Source organism: Anomaloglossus baeobatrachus, chromosome 3 (genome assembly GCF_048569485.1).
Source record: "Anomaloglossus baeobatrachus isolate aAnoBae1 chromosome 3, aAnoBae1.hap1, whole genome shotgun sequence".
Lineage (NCBI taxonomy): Eukaryota > Metazoa > Chordata > Amphibia > Anura > Aromobatidae > Anomaloglossus > Anomaloglossus baeobatrachus.
Window position 1 is genome coordinate 492,396,004 of NC_134355.1, and position 19,834 is coordinate 492,415,837.

Consider the following 19,834-nt stretch of genomic DNA (forward strand, 5'->3'; position numbering starts at 1 on the left):
TTGTCGGCATACGGGTATTGGCCCGCTCACAGTGTTTTCTGGTGATCAATTATCACTATAGACATGAGTCCATTTATGTGCCATGATTGAGTATGTAGGACAATAGGTCTTTGTACAGAGGGCTCCCTGAGTGTTATACCAATATAGCCACACCATGTCTTATGAAGGATGGCCTTTTGAGGTGTCCTGCATTTAACTTTGTACCTCTTATAGCCAATTTTTGATAGTTAGCCTGTAGAGTCACACCCATATGTGTGTCATATGTCAATAGGGTTATCCCCAATATTTTAAGCATTTGTACCTTTTGATAAATTTCTGGCAGTGCAGCAATATCCATCCTGAGCACTCCCATACTCCCAGACTAGTTGCACTTTTATTCTAGTGCAGGGAGAGAAGGGCGAGCCGACGGTGAGCGGGGGCGCCATTGCGCAATTTTAGGGTGCCGACCTCCGCAGGATAGGCAGGGAGGAGTGACAGGGTTTTTGCCCACTCCCATGCGGCACTGCGGCACTGATTTGTGTATATATACATATGTGTGTATTGTCTTTTGGGATACGTTTTTTAATCTTCAATAATAAAAATTGTAAATTTTAAGGGTTTTTTCTCACGGTTTTCTGTATTTAAATTTCCCTCTTCAGTGACATGACGTCGCAGTTGGCGCCTGCGCATAGCGCTTATCTCTGGCGCCATGTTACTGAAGCCCGCTGTACCGTGCAGCCGGGTGCACGAGAGGGCGGCGCATGCGCCCTCGCTTCTTCAGGTCCCGTTGTGACCGCGGGAGCGCGCATGGTTACAATAGGTCTGGAGATCAGCTTACAGGAGGACGTGATTGCAACGCTACCAGCACTGTGCGCGCGCAGTGTGTGTGTGTGCGTGCAGTGTGTGTGTGCAGTGTGTGTTTGTGCAGTAGTGTGTGTGCAGTTTGGTATGTGTGTGTGCGCATGCTGTGTGTGGTGTGTGTGTGTGTGCGCGCACGCTGTGCGGTGTGTGTGTGCGCACGCTGTGTGGTTTGTGTGTGTGCGCATGCTGTGTGTGGTGTGTGTGTGCGCACGCTGTGTGATGTGTGTGTGCGAACGCTGTGTGTGGTATGTGTGCGCGCGCTGTGTGTGGTGTGTGTGCGCGCTGTGTGTGGTGTGTGTGCGTGCGCGCTGTGTGTGGTGTGCGTGTGCGCGCGCTGTGTATGGTAAGTGTGTGTGCACACGCTGTGTTTGGTGTGTGTGCGCGCTGTGTGTGGTGTGTGTGCGCACCCTGTGTGTGGTGTGTGTGTGTGCAGTGTGTGTCTTTGCTATGTGTGTGATTCTGTGCAGTGTGTGCGTGCGCAGTGTGTGTGTATGCGCACGCTGTGTGTGGTGTGTGTGTGTGGGTGCGCACGCTGTGTGTGGTGTGTGTGTGTGTGCGCACGCTGTGTGTGTGTGCGCACGCTGTGTGTGGTGTGTTTGTGCGCACGCTGTGTGTGTGTGCGCGCACGCTGTGTGTGGTGTGTGTCTGTGCGCGCACGCTGTGTGTGGTATGTGTGCGCACGCTGTGTGTGGTGTGTGTGCGCACGCTGTGTGTGGTGTGTGCGCGCACGCTGTGTGTGGTGTGTGCGCGCGCACGCTATGTGTGGTGTGTGTGTGCACGCTGTGTGTGGTGTGTGTGTGCGCGCACGCTGTGTGTGGTGTGTGTGCGCACCCTGTGTGTGGTGTGTGTGCAGTGTGTGTCTTTGCTATGTGTGTGATTCTGTGCAGTGTGTGCGTGCACAGTGTGTGCGTGTGCGCACGCTGTGTGTGGTGTGTGTGTGTGGGTGCGCACGCTGTGTGTGGTGTGTGTGTGTGCGCGCACGCTGTGTGTGGTGTGTGTGCGCACCCTGTGTGTGGTGTGTGTGTGTGTGCAGTGTGTGTCTTTGCTATGTGTGTGATTCTGTGCAGTGTGTGCGTGCGCAGTGTGTGCGTGTGCGCACGCTGTGTGTGGTGTGTGTGCGCACGCTGTGTGTGTGTGTGCGCACGCTGTGTGTGGTGTGTGTGTGTGCGCGCATGCTGTGTGTGGTGTGTGTGCGCACGCTGTGTGTGGTGTGTGCGCGCACGCTGTGTGTGGTGTGTGTGTGCGCACGCTATGTGTGGTGTGTGTGCGCGCGCACGCTGTGTGTGGTGTGTTTGTGCGCACGCTGTGTGTGTGTGCGCGCACGCTGTGTGTGGTGTGTGTCTGTGCGCGCACGCTGTGTGTGGTGTGTGTGCGCACGCTGTGTGTGGTGTGTGTGCGCACGCTGTGTGTGGTGTGTGCGCGCACGCTGTGTGTGGTGTGTGCGCGCGCACGCTATGTGTGGTGTGTGTGTGCACGCTGTGTGTGGTGTGTGTGTGCGCGCACGCTGTGTGTGGTGTGTGTGCGCACCCTGTGTGTGGTGTGTGTGTGTGCAGTGTGTGTCTTTGCTATGTGTGTGATTCTGTGCAGTGTGTGCGTGCGCAGTGTGTGCGTGTGCGCACGCTGTGTGTGGTGTGTGTGCGCACGCTGTGTGTGTGTGTGCGCACGCTGTGTGTGGTGTGTGTGTGTGCGCGCATGCTGTGTGTGGTGTGTGTGCGCACGCTGTGTGTGGTGTGTGCGCGCACGCTGTGTGTGGTGTGTGTGTGCGCACGCTATGTGTGGTGTGTGTGCGCGCGCACGCTATGTGTGGTGTGTGCACGCTGTGTGTGGTGTGTGTGTGCGCGCACGCTGTGTGTGGTGTGTGTGTGTGCGCGCACGCTGTGTGTGGTGTGTGTGTGCGCGCACGCTGTGTGTGGTGTGTGTGTGTGCGCACGCTGTGTGTGGTGTGTGTGTGTGCGCACGCTGTGTGTGTGTGTCCATGCACACGCTCTGTGTGTGTGTGTGCGCACGCTGTGTGTGTGTGCGTGCGCACGCTGTGTGTGGTGTGTGTGCGCACGCTGTGTGTGTCCTGAATCCAGGCCTGGCATTACCGGAGTTTCCTCCGGTAGCCAGTCCAATGCTGCACTGAAGGGTGTAGGTTTTTTTTTTCCTTCAGATGATATTGGATCCGGATTGGACGGTGCGGGACCCTTGACCCAGGATTACTGCGGAGAGGGGTTCTTTATTTCAATAAAGATGGAGTCACTAATTGTGTTGTGTTTTATTTCTAATAAAAATATTTTTCTGTGTATTGTGTTTTTTTTATGTTTACTAGAAATTCATGGTGGCCATGTCTAATATTGGCGTGACACCATGAATTTCGGGCTTAGGGCCAGTTGATAATATACACCTAGCCCTAACCGCATTATTACCCAGTGAGCCACCCGGCATCAGGGCAGCTGGAAGAGTTGGATACAGTGCCAGAAGATGGGGCTTCTATGAAAGCGCCATTTTCTGGGGTGGCTGCGGACTGCAATTCGCATCTGGGGTGCCCAGAAAGTTTGGACACTCTGCATTGCGGATATTTTTTAGTTCCCAGCTGGGTACAAATAGGCAGCTGGGGGTTGGGGGCACCCGTTCCTGCCTGCTGTACCTAACTAGCATACAAAAATATGGTGATGCCCATGTCATTTTTTTTGGGAAAGGGGGGGAGGGTCAAAAAATCCTGCATACAGTCCTAGATGGAGGATGCTGAGCCTAGTAGTTTGGCAGCTGCTGTCTGCTCTCCTGCATCCACTAGTAGATTGAGTATGCTGAGCCTTGTAGTTCTGCTCCCCCTGCCTCTCCCTCCAGCATACAGTCCTCCATATAGTAATATGCCCCATATAGTTGTCCGTATAATCTAATGCACCTCATAGTCCTACATATATTATAAAGCGCACCATAATACTAAGTGTCTAAAAACCACTACATGGGGGCAACAGAATCTATTCCCAAAAAACAAAACAATTATTTTAAAATGTTTGTTTTTTTAATTTAAACAAAGATATTGAAATATTGAGAAAATGTACAAGAACTTGAGCAGCTTTGCAGACAAATAACTCAATGGCTATGACAGCATGCTGCATCTTTTTTACCTGTGGTCACAGAAACACAGCCTCTGACCAAAAAAAATATGAAAGATCAAGATTTTGGCCGCGTTTTTGTTAATGCATTTATCAACTACTTAACAATTCCGTTTAAATATTTTCCGTCCCTGCACTCATTTTGGTAATCCACACTGGCAGACGCAGATAGCCAGCAGCAATCAGCGCAGATGTCAGCTGATTTGTGCGCGAGTGGATTCGCTATTCACCTGTACCTGTCAACCCCTTAAATAGCACTGTAAAAATCTCACAGCGCCATTTTAATGGCGATCGCTTTATTCGCATAATCACCAGCCTCCACAGGAAGTCACGTGATGGGATCACGTGGATCCGATGGTTGTCGTGTTAGCACTGGGTCTTGTGATTACTCCTGTAGCTCACGTGACGCAGGTCCTATAACCAGCAGCCGCGTACTGCAGGTTACAGGAGATGAGCATTTCTCCTAATCTGAGCGGTTCTGCTCTGATAGGGAGAAAAGAATGAGTGAGCAGACAAAAACGCACCCGTGGAAAAAAACGCGGCAAAAAAAGCATGCGTTTTTACCGCATTTTGGTGCTTTTTTGCTCACTGCGTTTTTATGCGTTTTTTAACAGTGAACAATTCCATTAAAAATTGTTAAAAAAAAAAAGAAAAAAGGTCTGATGTCATTTCCTTCAATATGTTCTTCATTCTCCACTAGTCTATGCAGGAGAGCAGACAGCTGCCAAACTACAAGGCTCAGCATCCTCCATCTAGGCCTGTATGCAGGATTTTTTGCCCCGCCCCCCCAAAAAAAAAATGACGTGGGCTTCACCATATTTTTGTATGCTAGCCAGGAACAGCAGGCAGCTACGGGGTGCCCCCGACCCCCAGCTGCCTATTTGTACCCGGCTGGGAACCAAAAATATAGAAAAGCCCTTTTTTTTTTAATTTCATGAAATAATTAAAAAAAAAGAAATGACATGGGCTTTGCCCAATTTTTGAGTCCAGCCAGGTACGACTAGGCAGCTGGGGATTGGAATCCGCAGTGCAGGGTGCCCATGCTTTTTGGGCACCCCCGCTGCGAATTGCAGTCCGCAGCCACCCCAGAAAATGGCGCTTTCATAGAAGCGCCATCTTCTGGCGCTGTATCCAACTCTTCCAGCTGCCCTGATGCCGGGTGGCTCACTGGGTAATAATAGGGTTAGGGCTAGGTGTGTATTATCAGCTAGCCCTAAGCCCGAAATTCATGGTGTCACGCCAATATTTGACGTGGCCACCATGAATTTCTAGTAAAGATAAAATAAAAAACACAGAAAAATATTTTTATTGGAAATAAAACACAATTAGTGACTCCATCTTTATTGAAATAAAGAACTCATGGTGTCATTTAATCCCTTCAGCCCCCGGGCACTTTCCGTTTTTGCGTTTTTGTTTTTTGCTCCTTTTCTTCCGAGAGCCGTAACTTTTTTATTTTTCCATCAATCTTGCCATTTGAGGGCTTATTTTTTGCGGGACGAGTTGTACTTTTAAATGAAACCATAGGTTTTACCATATAGTGTACTGGACAACAGCAAAAAAATTCCAAGTGTGGAAAAACTGCAAAAAAAGTGTGATCGCACAATAGTTTTTGTGATGTTTTATTCACCGTGTTCACTATATGATAAAACTGATGTATCTATGTGATGCCTCAGGTCGATGCGAGTTTGTAGACACCAAACATGTATAGGTTTACCTGTATCTAAGGGGTTAAAAAAAATCACAAGTTTGTCCAATAAAAGTGGCGCACGTTTTGCGCCATTTTCCGAAACACGTAGCGTTCTTATTTTTTGGGATCTATGGCTCAGTGATGGCTTGTTTTTTGCGTCTCGAGCTGATGTTTATAATGGTACCATTTTTGCGCAGATGCTACGTTTTGATCGCCTGTTATTGCATTTTGCGTAAAACCTGTGGCAACCAAAAAACGTAATTTTGGCGTTTGGAATTATTTTTGCCACTACGCCGTTTACCAATCAGATTAATTGATTTTATATTTTGATCGGGCATTTCTGAACGCGGTGATACCAAATATGTGTATATTTATTTCTTTTTTAACCTTTTAATTTGCAATGGGTGGAAAGGGGGTTGATTTGAACGTTTAGGTTTTTTGGTTTTTTTTATTTTTTAAAACTTTTTTTTTAATTTTTTTTTTATTTTACTAGTCCTCCTAGGGGGCTATATCGATCAGCAATCTGATCGCTTATATCTATCTGCTGATCACAGCTATACAGCTGTAAACAGCAGATTCAGTCACTTTGTTTTTCCCTCTGCTCTCGGCCGAGGGAAAACGAAAGTGAAACATCATAGCTGCAGGCGTCATCACATGACCCTGTGCTACGATGACAACCACCGATAGTCACGTGATAACGCACGTGACTTCCGGTGGGGGCGGCGGTAAGTAAAAAACATGGCCGCGCGCATTTAGATCTTGCTGCCAGACTTTGGCAGCAAGATTTAAGGGGTTAATGGCCTCGGGTGGAAGCGATTCCACCCGCGGCTAGCAGGCACACATGCAGCTGTTGAAAACAGCTGATATGTTTGCCGACCGCCGCCTGCCCGCGGCAGGGGGCGGGGGCTTAACGGGACACAATCCTTGACGGATAGATCCGTCCAAGGTCGTGAAGGGGTTAATGTATACTCTGCACCCCATCTTGACAGAAAAAAAAAGAAATGTAGAAATTTTTTGCAAATTTATTAAACAAGAAAAACTGAAATATCACATGGTCATAAATATTCAGACCCTTTGCTCAGTATTGAGTACAAGCACCTTTTTGAGCTAGTACAGCCATGAGTCTTCTTGGGAATGATGCAAAAAGTTTTTCACACCTGTATTTGGGGATCCTCTGCCATTCTTCCTTGCAGACCCTCTCCAGTTCCATCAGATTGTATGGTGAACATTGATGGACAGCCATTTTCAGGTCTCTCCAAGGATGCTCAATTGGGTGTAGGTCAGGGCTCTGGCTGGGCCAGTCAAGAATGGTCACAGAGTTGTTCTGAAGCCACTCCTTTGTTGTTTTAGCTGTGTGCTTAGTGTCATTGTCTTGTTGGAAGGTGAACCTTTGGCCAAGTCTGAGGTCCAGAGCACTCTGGAAGATGTTTTCTTCCAGGATATCTCTGTACTTGGCCTCATTCATCTTTCCTTCAATTGCAACCAGTCGTCCTGTCCCTGTAGCTGAAAACCACACCCATAGCATGATGCTGCCACCACCATGTTTCGCTGTTGCGATTGTATTGGGCAGGTGATGAGCAGTGTCTGGTTTTCTCCACACATACCACTTAGAAATATCACCCAAGAGTTCTATCTTCGTCTCATCAGACCAGAGAATCTTATTTCTCATAGTCTGGAGTCTCTCATGTTTTGTTTTTTTTTTGCAAGATCTATGCAGGCTTTCATATGTCTTGCACTGTGGAGATGCTTCCATCGGGCCACTTTGCCATAAAGGCCTAACTGGTGGAAGGCTGCAGTGATAGTTGACTTTGTGCAACTTTCTCCCATCTCACTACTGCATCTCTGGAGCTCAGCCACAGTGATCTTGGGGTTCTTCTTTATGCACTATGATTGAGTACTGTATAAATTCTTTTGTAACCTTGGCCAGATCTGCGCCTTGCCACAATTCTGTCACTGATCTCATTGGTCAGTTCCTTTGGCCTCATAATTCTCATTTGGTCTGACATGCTCTGTGAGCTGTGAGGTCTTATATAGACCGGTGTGTGCCTTTCCAAATCAAGTCCTATTAGTTTAATTAAACACTGCTGGACTCCAATGAAGGAGTAGAACCATCTCAAGGAGGATAGCTAGGAAATGGACAGCATGTAACTTAAATATGAGTGTCTGAGCAAAGGGTCAGAATACTTATGACCATGTGATATTTCAGTTTTTCTTGTTTAATAAATTTGGAAAATATTTTTTGTCTGCCAAGATGGGGTGCAGAGTGTACATTACTGAGAAAAAAAATGAACTTTTTTGAATTTACCAAATGGCTGCAATGAAACAAAGAATAAAAAATTTAAAGGGATCTGAATACTTTCCGTACCCACTGTATACCATATAATATATATATAAAACATATACCGTTAAAACACAACATGGTAATAATAGCACAGAGTAGTGTAAATGGTACTGTGCAGATTAAACAAAGAATAATTTGACATTTTTAAAAGTAAATATGAAAGCAACTTTTTAAGGGGAAAAGTTTTGCACCTGGAATAAAAAAAATATTTACCTATACTTTATGAAGACGAATAGACATCGTTAAATTTTGGGCACAGATTGCAGAATAGTATAAAAAAACTTATCCGGCACATCCAACAGGTGTGAAAAGGTGCCAGCTAAATACACAATATAACTACAAAAATACATACAGCTGCACGCTAGAATGCTAACAATGAATGGAATTATTTTATTGCATTACTGCAATAGGAATTTTTGAAATCCTTTATAGATGGATCATTTCTGCCCAGACATGTAGGTTTTTAACCCAGAGAGGAGCATTTCAAGTTAAGTTCCTAAAATATAAGATATCACTTGTCGTGGTGTCCAGGCTCACATGCATTGGGCAATACATAAGCTAAATATTTCTTTTTTCAAGTATTCCTATAGCAGTAATGCAATACCAGAGTTCCCTTATTCATTCTTAGCATTCTAGAGTGCAGCTGTATGTATTTCATAGTTAGATTTCAGAATAGTGGCATGTTGAACTGTAGGTAGCAAATTATCCCATAGTCTTTTCAACAGACAAGCATCCCAAAAAACAATGTTAAATAAACAAAGGTTTTTTCAACTTTGGAAATATTCTTTGTAAAATGTGCAAGTATGCAGTTCCTATGAAAACCTTTGCAATTCCAGTGGTTCTCAAACGTTTGATATACATTGTTACATCAATTGTAATACAGATCATATAGTATCATCCTAAAACATACTAGGGACATAGTATTTTAAATAACTTTAGTTCTGTTATATTGGTGACTTTTTCGGCCATGAACTGCACACTGCAGGTTCTACCACAACATTTCTATAAGATTAAGGTCATGACTTTAAGTTAAAGTTCCAAAACTTTACCTTTATTCATTTTTCACCATTCTTTTGTAGAACGACCTGTGCTTTGGATTATGCTCTTGCTGTGTGACTTTGCTCTCTTTAGATTCGACTCATGAACAGATGTCCTCATTTTCCTTTAGAATTTGCTGATAAAATTCTGAATTCATTGTTTAATCAATAGTGGCAAGCTGTCTCGGCCCAGCTGTAGCAAAACAGGCCCAAACCGTAATAATACCACAACCGTGTTTCACAGGTACTAGGAGGTTGTTTTGCTGTATTGCAGTGTTTTCTTTAAACATAACGCTTCTCATTTAGGCTATGTGCGCACGTTGCATATTTGCATGCAGTTACGCTGCGATCTGCACCGCAGCGTAACTGCATGCGTCCTGCGTCCCCAGCATAATCTATGACGATTATGCAGGAGACGTGCGCACATGGCGTATTAGAGCGCAGCGCTTCGGCTGCTGCCCGAAACGCGTGTTCTAAGAAGTGACATGTCACTTCTTTCCTGCGCTCTGCCTGCAGCTCCTGCTCTGTCTATGGGAGGGGCTGCACTCAGAGCGCATGGAATCGGCTTTTTTTTCACTATGGACTCTTTCTGCAGCGATTTGAAGCGCACATGTGCTGTTCAAATCGCTGCAGAAATTTCTGCAGGGCCAGTACGCAACGTGCGTATATAGCCTAAAACTAGAAAGCTCTATGTTTAATCTCGTCCATCCACAAAACATTGTTCTATTGTTCTAATAGCTTTCTGGCTTCTCCAGGTGATCTGCAGCAAATGTCAATGTTATTTTTGGAGAGCATTCTTGCCATTCACATCATTGTCCTCCTGATGGTGGACTCATGAATATTGACATTCACTAATGTGATAGAGAACACCAGACTCTAACTTCTCCTTTAAATTATCTGCTTAAGGCCGGGGTCACCCTAGTGTGTGAATCTGTCGAGTGCAGTCTGATAAAAAAAAATCGAATTGCACTCGGATCAATGTTATTCCATAAGGCAGAGCAGATCTGCGTATTTTTCCTCCGCTCTAATTGGACTGAGGAAAAAAAATCACAGCATGCCGCAATTGCACTCTTACATCAGACAAGATGCAAGTCTATGGCTGCGAGGAAGAAAAAACTGATCTCAAAAATAAAATATGTCACATGCGATATATACGCACACATCTCCTAAAATCCAAGAATTTGCATTTGCTTTCAATGGGATGTTTGCCCCAAATATTGTCCTGGCAACCTATACAAAGGATAGTGGTTATCCTCAACATGCCGCCCCATCACATCAACGAGAAGATGCTCATGGTCCTGGTCCATGAGAGGCTGGAATTATGGGAACTTTGTGACCCTGCCTATACAGTCTGGACTGTTCAAGAGGCCTCCTGGGCATGCATCTGCCACCAATACTGTATGGCTATGTGTGCACATTGCGTTTTTTCCCGCGTTAATGCTGCGCTTTGAACTCTGTCTGTTGATGTCGGTCAATCTCCCTCTTTCTGTCAGTTGGTCTCTTTCTTTGTCAGTTGGTCGCTCTGTCTGTCTCTCTCTCTGTCCGTCGGTCGGTCTCTCTCTGTATCTCTCTCTCTGTCCGTCGGTCGGTCTCTCCCCCTCTCTCATACTCACGATCACGTGCACGGCGCTGCACGGCTGTCACAAAGCTCCGGCGGCTTTTGCTCTTTTGAAAATGCCGGCCGCTCATTATTCCATCTCGTATTCCCTGCTTTCACCACCGGCGCCTATGATTGGTTGCAGTCAGACACGCCCCCATGCTGAGTGACGGCTGTCTCACTGCAACCAATCACAGCCGCCGCTGGGCGGGTCTATATCGTGCAGTAAGATAAATAAATAATTAAAAAAAAATGACGTGCGGTTCCCCCCAATTTTGATACCAGCCAGGGTAAAGCCACACGGCTGAAGGCTGGTATTCTCAGGATGGAGAGCCCCCCAACCTAACAATATCAGCCAGCAGCCGCATCCCGGGACTCTACCCGGCTCATCCTGAATTGCCCTGGTGCGGTGGCAATCGGTGTAATAAGGAGTTAATGGCAGCCCATAGCTGCCACTAAGTCCTAGGTTAATCATGGCAGGCATCTCCCCGAGATACCTTCCATGATTAACCTGTAAGTTAAAGAAAATAAACACATACACCCGAAAAAATCCTTTATTTGGAATAAAAGACAAAAAAACCCACCCTCTTTCACCACTTTATTAATCCCCAAACACCCATCCAGGTTCGACGTAATCCACACAACGTCCCATGACGCTCTCAGCTCTGCTACATGAAGCTGACAGGAGCGGCCACAGACCAGACCGCTCTCTGTCAGCTCCACGGAGCAACTGAAGTGAGCCGCGTGATCAGCGATGACGTCACTCAGGTTCCTGAAGCCACTGCTGGATCCTCCAACTGTGACAGTAAGTTGCCCGAGTGACTGAAGTGAGCTGCGCGATCAGTGATGACGTCACAGCTGAGTTGCGGTCTCGGTTGGAGGACTCCAGCTGGCCACGGGTAACCTGAGTGACGGTAGCGCTGATCTCGCTACTCACTTCAGTCACTCAATGGATTTGCGGTCACCGGTGAGTCCTTCACGTGTGACCGCTAATCAGGACGCAACACATAGACAGAGCCGCGGTATGACAATGAAGTCGGGTGAAGTTCACCCGAGTTCATTCTCATCACCCAACTCTGTCTGTGTCTGCTGTCAGCGGGCATGTAGCAGAGCTCACTTGCCGTGGTACCGCACTGCAAGAAATGCATCTAAAACGCATGCAAAATGCATCCAAAATGCATGTGTTTTGGATGCTTTTTCTTGACAAACGCAGTGTTTACAGTTTTAGAGGGTGCGTTCTTTTCCACATGCCCAGAACGCAACGTGCGCACATACATTATATCTGCACACTTTAGAGTGGGCTTTTATTGTGGCCAGCCTAAGGTACATTTGTGCAATAATCATGCTGACTAATCAGCATCTTCATATGCCACACCTGTGAGGTCGATGGATTATCTCGGCAAAGGAGAAGTGCTCACTGACACAGATTTAGACAAATTTGTGAACAATATTTGAGAGAAAAAGGCCTTTTGTGTACATAGAAAAAGTCTTAGATCTCAGTGTTTAGATTATGAAGAATGGGAGCAAAAACAAAAGTGCTGTGTTGATATCTTTGTTCAGTGTGTGTGTGTGTGCGTATATATATATATATATATATATATATATATATAAAATATATATATATATAAAATATGTATTTATAGCGCACTATTGATTCCATGGTGCTGTACATGAGAAGGGGTTACATATAGAATACATGTACAAGTTACAATAAACAGACTAGTACAGAGGGAAGAGGGCCCTGCCCTTGCGGTCTTACATTCTATAGGATTTTGGGGAGGAGACAGTAGGTGGGGTGTTGGTCGGGCGGCAGTTCCGCACGGTGGAGAGGCAGTAGCTGTGGTGATGGTGAAGAAGTGGGGTCATTGGAGATTATAGGCATTTCTGAACAGATGAGTTTTAAAGTTACATTTGAAGCTGCAAGTGTAGCAGATAATCTGATGTGTTGAGTCAGCGAATTCCAGAAGACAGGGAATGCTCGGGAGAAGTTTTGGAGGCAGTTGCATGAGGAGCGAATGAGAGAGGAGGAGAGAAGGAGATCTTGGGGGGGACCAGCGATTACGTGTTGGAGAGTAGCCGGAGATTAGTTCGGAGATATATGGAGGAGACAGATTATGGGATGGCTTTGTAGGTCAGTGTTAGTAGTTTAAGTTGGATACTGTGGAGGATTTGGAGCCAATGGATGGATTTGCAGAGGGGAAAAGTGGGGTGGTAGTGAGGAGAGAGGTGGATCAGTCAGGCAGCAGAATTAAGAGAGATATGGCTCAAAGTGCTAAAAGGGAAATCTGCCTCACATGGGAAAAGGCTAAATGAGCCCGAGTTCGGCCGAAAAATTCTGTAATAGCTTCTTTTACTTAAATTAAATCTTTGGTCCTAGGCCCATCAACACTTGTACTCAATTAAACATTTAAGATAAAATTAATTAGGTAGCATACAACATACTACTGCTACCTTTCATGCTACTTAGTAGAGCTGAGTTTGTTTGATTAAGGGACTTTTGGTCTTGCTGAGGCCAAAAACAAGAAATTAAAAATGTGGCCTTTTACAATGTGTGTAAATATTTGTAATCTGGCCTGAGTGTATATGATACTCTCACTACACATCACATGCACATACACACACACACACATTTGCCACATTTTAAAATTTGAACTATTGGTTAATTAAAAGCATGTGTCCTCAAGAGACGCATGGCACATTTTTTGCAATGCTCCAAAAATGAGTTGCACGTAAAATATAGTGTGCTGGAAATGTTTGTTTAGAGGCTACGGATTTGTTACACCGTCTGTCCAAAGCATTGAGCCACCTTTTAAGTTAAACATTATTATTTATTTAAAAATACCTTAGAGTAAGCAAAAAGGACTTCTCCGCAAAAATACAGGTGCATCTCAATAAATTAGAATATCATCAAAAAAATAATTTATTTCAGTAATTCAATACAAAAAGGAAACACATATATTATATAGCGTCATTACACACAGAGTGATCTATTTCAAGTGCTTATTTCTGCTAATAATGTTGATGATAATGGCTTACAGCCAATGAAAACCCAAAAGTCATTATCTCAGAATATTAGAATATTATATAAGACCAACTGAAAAAACAGTTTTGAAACTCAGAAATGTTGACCTAATGAAAAGTATGTACAGTAAATGCCCTCAATACTTGGTCGGGGCTCCTTTTGCATGAATTACTGCATCAATGAGGCGTAGCATGGAGGCGATCAGCCTGTAGCACTGCTGAGGTGTTATGGAATCCCAGAAGGTTTATGGAAGAAGTGTTTCTCTTAAATGTCCCGATGAAGGAGACTGCAGAGATAAGAGAAAAAAGGTCAGGATTAATGGTGCGCCACCAATCCAATACCAACACAGGGATGGAAAGGTGTGAAGTAAAAATAGTGGTTTTAATAGTGATAGAATAAAACAAATTAATAACTATGAGACTATACAGACACTATGCGTTTCTGGGACGGTCTGTCCCCTTCCTCAGGAGTCAGGATTAAAAAAAAAATTATTGCATTTTGCACAAAATTTGCGGCAACCAAAACGTAATTTTGGTGTTTGCAATTTTTTTTACCACTATGCCATTTACCGATCAGATTAATTGATTTTATAATTTGATAGATCGGGCGTTTCTGAAAGCGGCGATACCAAATGTGTATACTTTTTATCCCTTTCATTTTCAATGGATGAAATAAGTGTGATTTGAACTTTTAGGTTTTTTATTTTTTTTTATTCTTTAAAACTTTTTTCCTTTTTTTTATTTTACTAGTCCCCTTAGGTGACTATAAGGATCAGTAGTTTGATTGCTCATATATTTCTGTTGATCACAGCTACACAGCTCTGATCACCACAAATGCTCGTCTTCTGTAATAGCGACTGCCCTGCCAAGTGTTACAGGAAGTAAGTCATGTGAGCTACAGGAGTCATCACATGTCCCTGTGCTACCATGGCAACCATTGGCTAATAGTGATCACATCAAGGTGCTGCCGATGGAGCCGGGTGAATGAAGATTTACTGCAGCGGGCATTTACATCACGCTGTCACATTTTGACAACGCAATTTAAGAGTTAACAGGTGTGGGAGGATCACGGATCCACCCATGCCTGCGAGGCACACATGTCAGCTGTTCAAATCAGTTGACATCTGCAGGTGATTACACCTATATGGCTTAGGATGCACCAGTAGGGCCAACGATCGTTAAGGGGTTAAACCAGGTATTGGTACTTTTGGCATTGTGGACAGGTGCCAAGTCTTGCTGGAAAATTAAAATTCCATCTCAAAAAAGCTTGTCGGCAGAGGGAAGCATGAAGTGCTCTAAAAATTTCCTGGTAGATAGCTGCACTGACTTTAGTCTTGATAAAACACAGTGGCCCTACACCAGCAGATGCCATGGCTCCCCAAACCATCACGGATTTTGGAAACTTCACACTAGACCTCAAGCAGGTGTTGCAGGTGTTTTGTGTTAATTATTCTAATTTTCTGAGATAATGACTTTTAGGTTTTCATTGGCTGTAAGTCATAATCATCAATAGTAACAGAAATAAACACTTGAAATAGATCACTCTGTGTGTAATGACTCTGTATAATATCTGTGTTTCCCTTTTTGTATTGAATTATTGAAATAAACTATCTTTTTGATGATATTCTAATTTATTGAGATGCACCTTTACATCGGTACTAGTGATGAGCCACTTTCTTCATACTCAATCGAGCATCGGGATGCCCTTTTCTCAATCAACTATTGCAAGTGCTCGAGCTCCATTCTCGAGTCCCCGCCTCACACGTATGGTGGCTGTTAGACAGCCAATAAACCTGCAGGGATTGCCCACATTTGTGTTTTTTTGTGTTAGCCACACATTTTTTGATTGGGTGATGAATTATCAATAATTTATAGTACTATATGCATACTGTTGACTTGGCTAGTAATGTGTTCACTTAATTTTACTACTTTGTTAAAACCTCAACTGTAATAAACTTGTGTTTGTAACTTTAAAGAATTTAACTTTCAGAATAAATTGTCATGTGTGTACATGAGAAATAACATGATACTTGGAAATTATATAACATGTATTCTCTATTGTTCACTATTTTTACCCTCTGCAGGCTCAATCTCAAGCTTTGCAATTAACTCTGAGCTAGTGGGTGCAGACAAGCTGTTGTGGTGTCTCCCATATACTTAACACACAGAGACATTCCTGCTCTGTTCTATTTTCATAGCTCATAGACAGAAGTAGATGCATGGACAAAATTATACAGCAGTATTGAATGGTGTACCTGTGAATACAGCACTGCAATAAGCAATCGAGAACCTGCACAATGTGTTTTGTGCTTCCTCCCTTCTCTTCTCCATAGAGTATAATATGCGGTGTAACCTAACATCTTAGGTTGTGTGGTGCATGCACTGCGTTTTTTGTGGCAATTTTGTGACAAATCTGCATGTCTATATCCTTATGCCAGCAATCTCTATGAGAATTCTGAAGTCTTCTGCACATGTTGCTCATTTTTTTTCTTGCAGATTTTGTGTAGAAAATAGAGTGCAGCATGTCAATTCTTGGTGCGTTTTTGTCTGCATTTTTCAGCCCTTCCATCCAGTGACTTCAATGTGAAAATGCATAGTAAAATACACAAAACCGGATGCATTTTGTGGTGCGTTTTTCTGCCAAAAGGTGCAGATTTCATGCAGAAGGTTTCTGCACCAAATACTCAGTATGTGTGTAACGGGGTGCCGGGGGTGCCTCGGGGGTTGTAGTCGTGGCCCCATTTTCTAGGAGGCTAACCCCCGGCTCCGCCGTCACTATTGGGACAGGAGATTGTTTGGTGGGGCAGAGTGTGGTGGTGCAGATAACGTCGTCAGATGTACAAAGACTTGGCAGACGTAGATCGGTTGAACCAGAAAGCATGTTTATTGTACGCATCTTCATAACAGAGGCAATATTCAGATGATTTCACGACTTCTGCTGGGGGAAAACCTTTTCTGGATGTCTCCTCTAGTGAGGATGTGCCCGGCTACTCCACTTCATCTAGGCTCCCACTCCGGCTATCACAGTCTTGACCCACACAATTCCTGCTTCACCTTTGAGGACACGTTCTCTTTCCTTTCCTTCGCTTTTCTGTCCACCCAGCTCCCACACTCTGCCCTTTCTCCTTCTCTCCCGTCCCGGACTCAACTGCCTTCCACACACACTTCTCTCCCTTCCCCCTAAACTGCCGGCTCCTCCTCCCTCCTGCACAGTTTCTATGGGGACAGCCGTCCCACCCGGGCTCTAGGGGAACACCCACTACACAGTAAAGACATTTTTATTAATAACATCAACATTAACATTACTATCTACCCCAGCGTGGAGTATCTTCAGGGGGAAAACTGCACCTCCTTGTAAGGGGTCTGCCCACCCCTTACATGTGTACATAGCCTAAAGGCCCCGTTACACGCAGCGACATCGCTAATGAGAAGTCGTTGGGGTCACAGAATTCGTGACGCACATCCGGCCTCGTTAGCGACGTTGTTGCGTGTGACACGTACGAGCGACTGCTAACGATGTAAAATACTCACCAAATCGTTGATTGTCGACATATCGTCCATGTCCCAAATGTCATTGCTGATTTTGGACGCAGGTTGTTCGTTGTTGTTGAGGCAGCACATATCTCTACATGTGACAGCCCAGGAACGACGAACAACAGCGTTTCTGCGTCCTCCGGCAACGAGGTAGGCGTGAATTTCTGCGGCTGCTCTCCGCCCCTTCGCTTCTATTGGACGCCTGCTGTGTGACGTCGCTGTGATGACTCACAAACCGCCCCCTTAGAAAAAAGGCAGGCGAACAGCCTTTTTTTCTAAGGGGGTGGTTCGTGCAGCGTCACAGCGACGTCGCTAGGCAGGTAAGTATGTGTGATGGCTCTCAGCGATATTGTGCACCACGTGCAGCGATTTGCCCATGTCTCACAAACTACGGGGGCGATGTCGCTGCGTGTAAAGCCCCCTTTACTGTGCTGCCCATCCATCTTTTCCTGAGCCAGATAAATTTGAGTGTTTTTCTTTTTGTTTTGTGTTTTTTTGTTTTTTTTTCTCCGAAAGAATGATGAGTTTAGGATGTCGGTGAAGAAGTGGCTCATAAGTTACAAAGGGTCAAATTAGCACATTTTTTGATAAAATGTATTACAAAGTTTTTTTATATTTTCTTGTACCTTTGATTTGTGCAGTTTGTTTACAGCCCAGTTCCTTCCCATTTCAGTCTTTCAGGGCCTGCAATAAAATCTTCACTTTCGGCAAGAGACTCCCTTAAGTTACCGCAGCGGGCAAGTGACACACAGCGCATTGTTCCTGTAGGGACACCGTATTCTGTAGAAGGCAGTGTTGTAGAGTTCACCAGTTGGACAGGTACGTACTATAGAGGGTTAATATTCTGTATGTAGATGTATTGGGAATAGTATTTTAGAAATGTGAGATATAAATGTATTCCTCATTCCCAAAACGTTTTCTGTTAACCTTCAAAAATCTCATTGAATCTAATGATGGTTTAGTGTTCTAAATGATGTAGGGGATGCGAGGCACAGTTGTTTGGGTGAATAATTGGCCACCCTAATGCTGCTGTAAGGTTTACCTGGAACAGATAAAATTAATTCTACTTATCGGAGCTAAAATCAGCTCATAGCAGATTAGTGATACATACAGAGTAATAATGAGCCACATAGGAGCAATTGTTATTACACTGAGGATGCCTATATATATATCAAATGCAAGATACCTGTAAAAATGGACTTTTGGCTTGCATGACAGTATGTATAAAAAGTCATCTGGTTATTTTGGATGAAAAACGGATGATTTTGCACACATTTATCTGAACCCCGACCTTGAGGCTATGTGTGCACTAGAAAATGGACTTTTCTTAAGAAAAATCCGCACCTTCTGGCAGAATACCGCACCCACGACAAAAGCCACGGTAAAATCGCACCCACGTTTTTGCCGCAATTTGCCGTGGTTTTTCCACGAGGTGGTCCCTGTGGATTTTTACCATTTATCTATGGCAAACAGCGCAGGTACTTGCAAAAAAGAAATTACATGCTCATTAATTCCACCTAGGAAATTCCGCGGGTAAATCCGCAGGTATAAAAAAATGCAGTGTGTGCACAGTATTTTTTTATACCCATAGGTTTTGCTGGGGAATGACTGCAGAAATGTTAGACACATTTTCTGCAGCAAATCCGCGGTAAATCCATAGCTTGTACACATAGCCAAAGAAAACAATTAACAGCATTAAAGCGCTACTTGAAGGTAACTTACTATCTTTCAATCACAACTGGGGAGCTATTTAAAAGGAATCTGTCACCAGGTTTTAGCCACTAAATCTGAGAGCAGCACTTTGTGGAGCTAGAGACTCTAATTACAGCGATTTATCACTTACTGGGCTGATTGCTGCAGTTTTGATAAAATCAGTGTTTTATCAGCAGATTATCACTAGAGGACTAATAAGGCTGCTGCTATGTAGTCCTATATATACAGTGTACATAGAATCTGCCAATCGGTGGTGGGGGCGGAGTTATATAAAGAACAGCATTCAGACAACTGGAGATCTGCAGGAGATAAATCAGGTATTTTATCAAAATGACAGAAATCAACCCAGTAAGTTACACATCACTGGAATTAGGGTCTCTGCTCCTACATCATGATTTCAAATTAAGTAGGAAAAACATTATTACAGATTCGTTTTATAAGGATATTCCAATAAGTCGAGATAGGAGATGGCTTCAAATTTGGTAGGGTCAGACATCTGAGACCCCATCAAACACCACATTGAATGGAGCAGCAGTTTCTGTCCATTTATTGTTCATAGACACAGAGACAGACCCTAATTACAGTGATTTTTCACCTACTGGGTTTTTTGCTATAGTTTTATTTAAACTGTTTTATCAATAGTAAATTATCTTTGGAGGACTAGTAAACCTGCTGCAGGTAGTCCACCATATTCCTTAAGGTACCGTCACACTAAGCAACATCGCTAGCAACATCGCTGCTGAGGCACAACTTGCTAGCGATGTTGCTGTGTGTGATATCTAGCAACAACCCGGCCCCTGCTGTGAGGTCGCTGGTTGTTGCTGAATGTCCTGGACCAATATTTAGTTGTTGCTCTCCCGCTGTGAAGCACACATCGCTGTGTGTGACAGCGACAGAGCAACAACTGAATGTGCAGTGAGCAGGGAGCCGGCTTCTGCGGACGCTGGTAACCAATGTAAATAT

The 19,834-nt window shown here is 44.4% G+C and overlaps 1 protein-coding gene across 6 annotated transcripts in view; it reads left to right on the forward strand.

The window, feature by feature from the left end:
• The window catches only part of ZBBX (zinc finger B-box domain containing), a 341,437-nt gene that overhangs the window by 235,607 nt on the left and 85,996 nt on the right, over positions 1 to 19,834 (forward strand). For all 6 annotated transcript variants that reach the window (XM_075338565.1, XM_075338563.1, XM_075338568.1 and 3 more), the window contains one exon: positions 17,832 to 17,977. In XM_075338565.1, the coding sequence (XP_075194680.1) occupies positions 17,832 to 17,977 (146 nt within the window). The remainder of the gene's footprint in view (positions 1 to 17,831; positions 17,978 to 19,834) is intronic.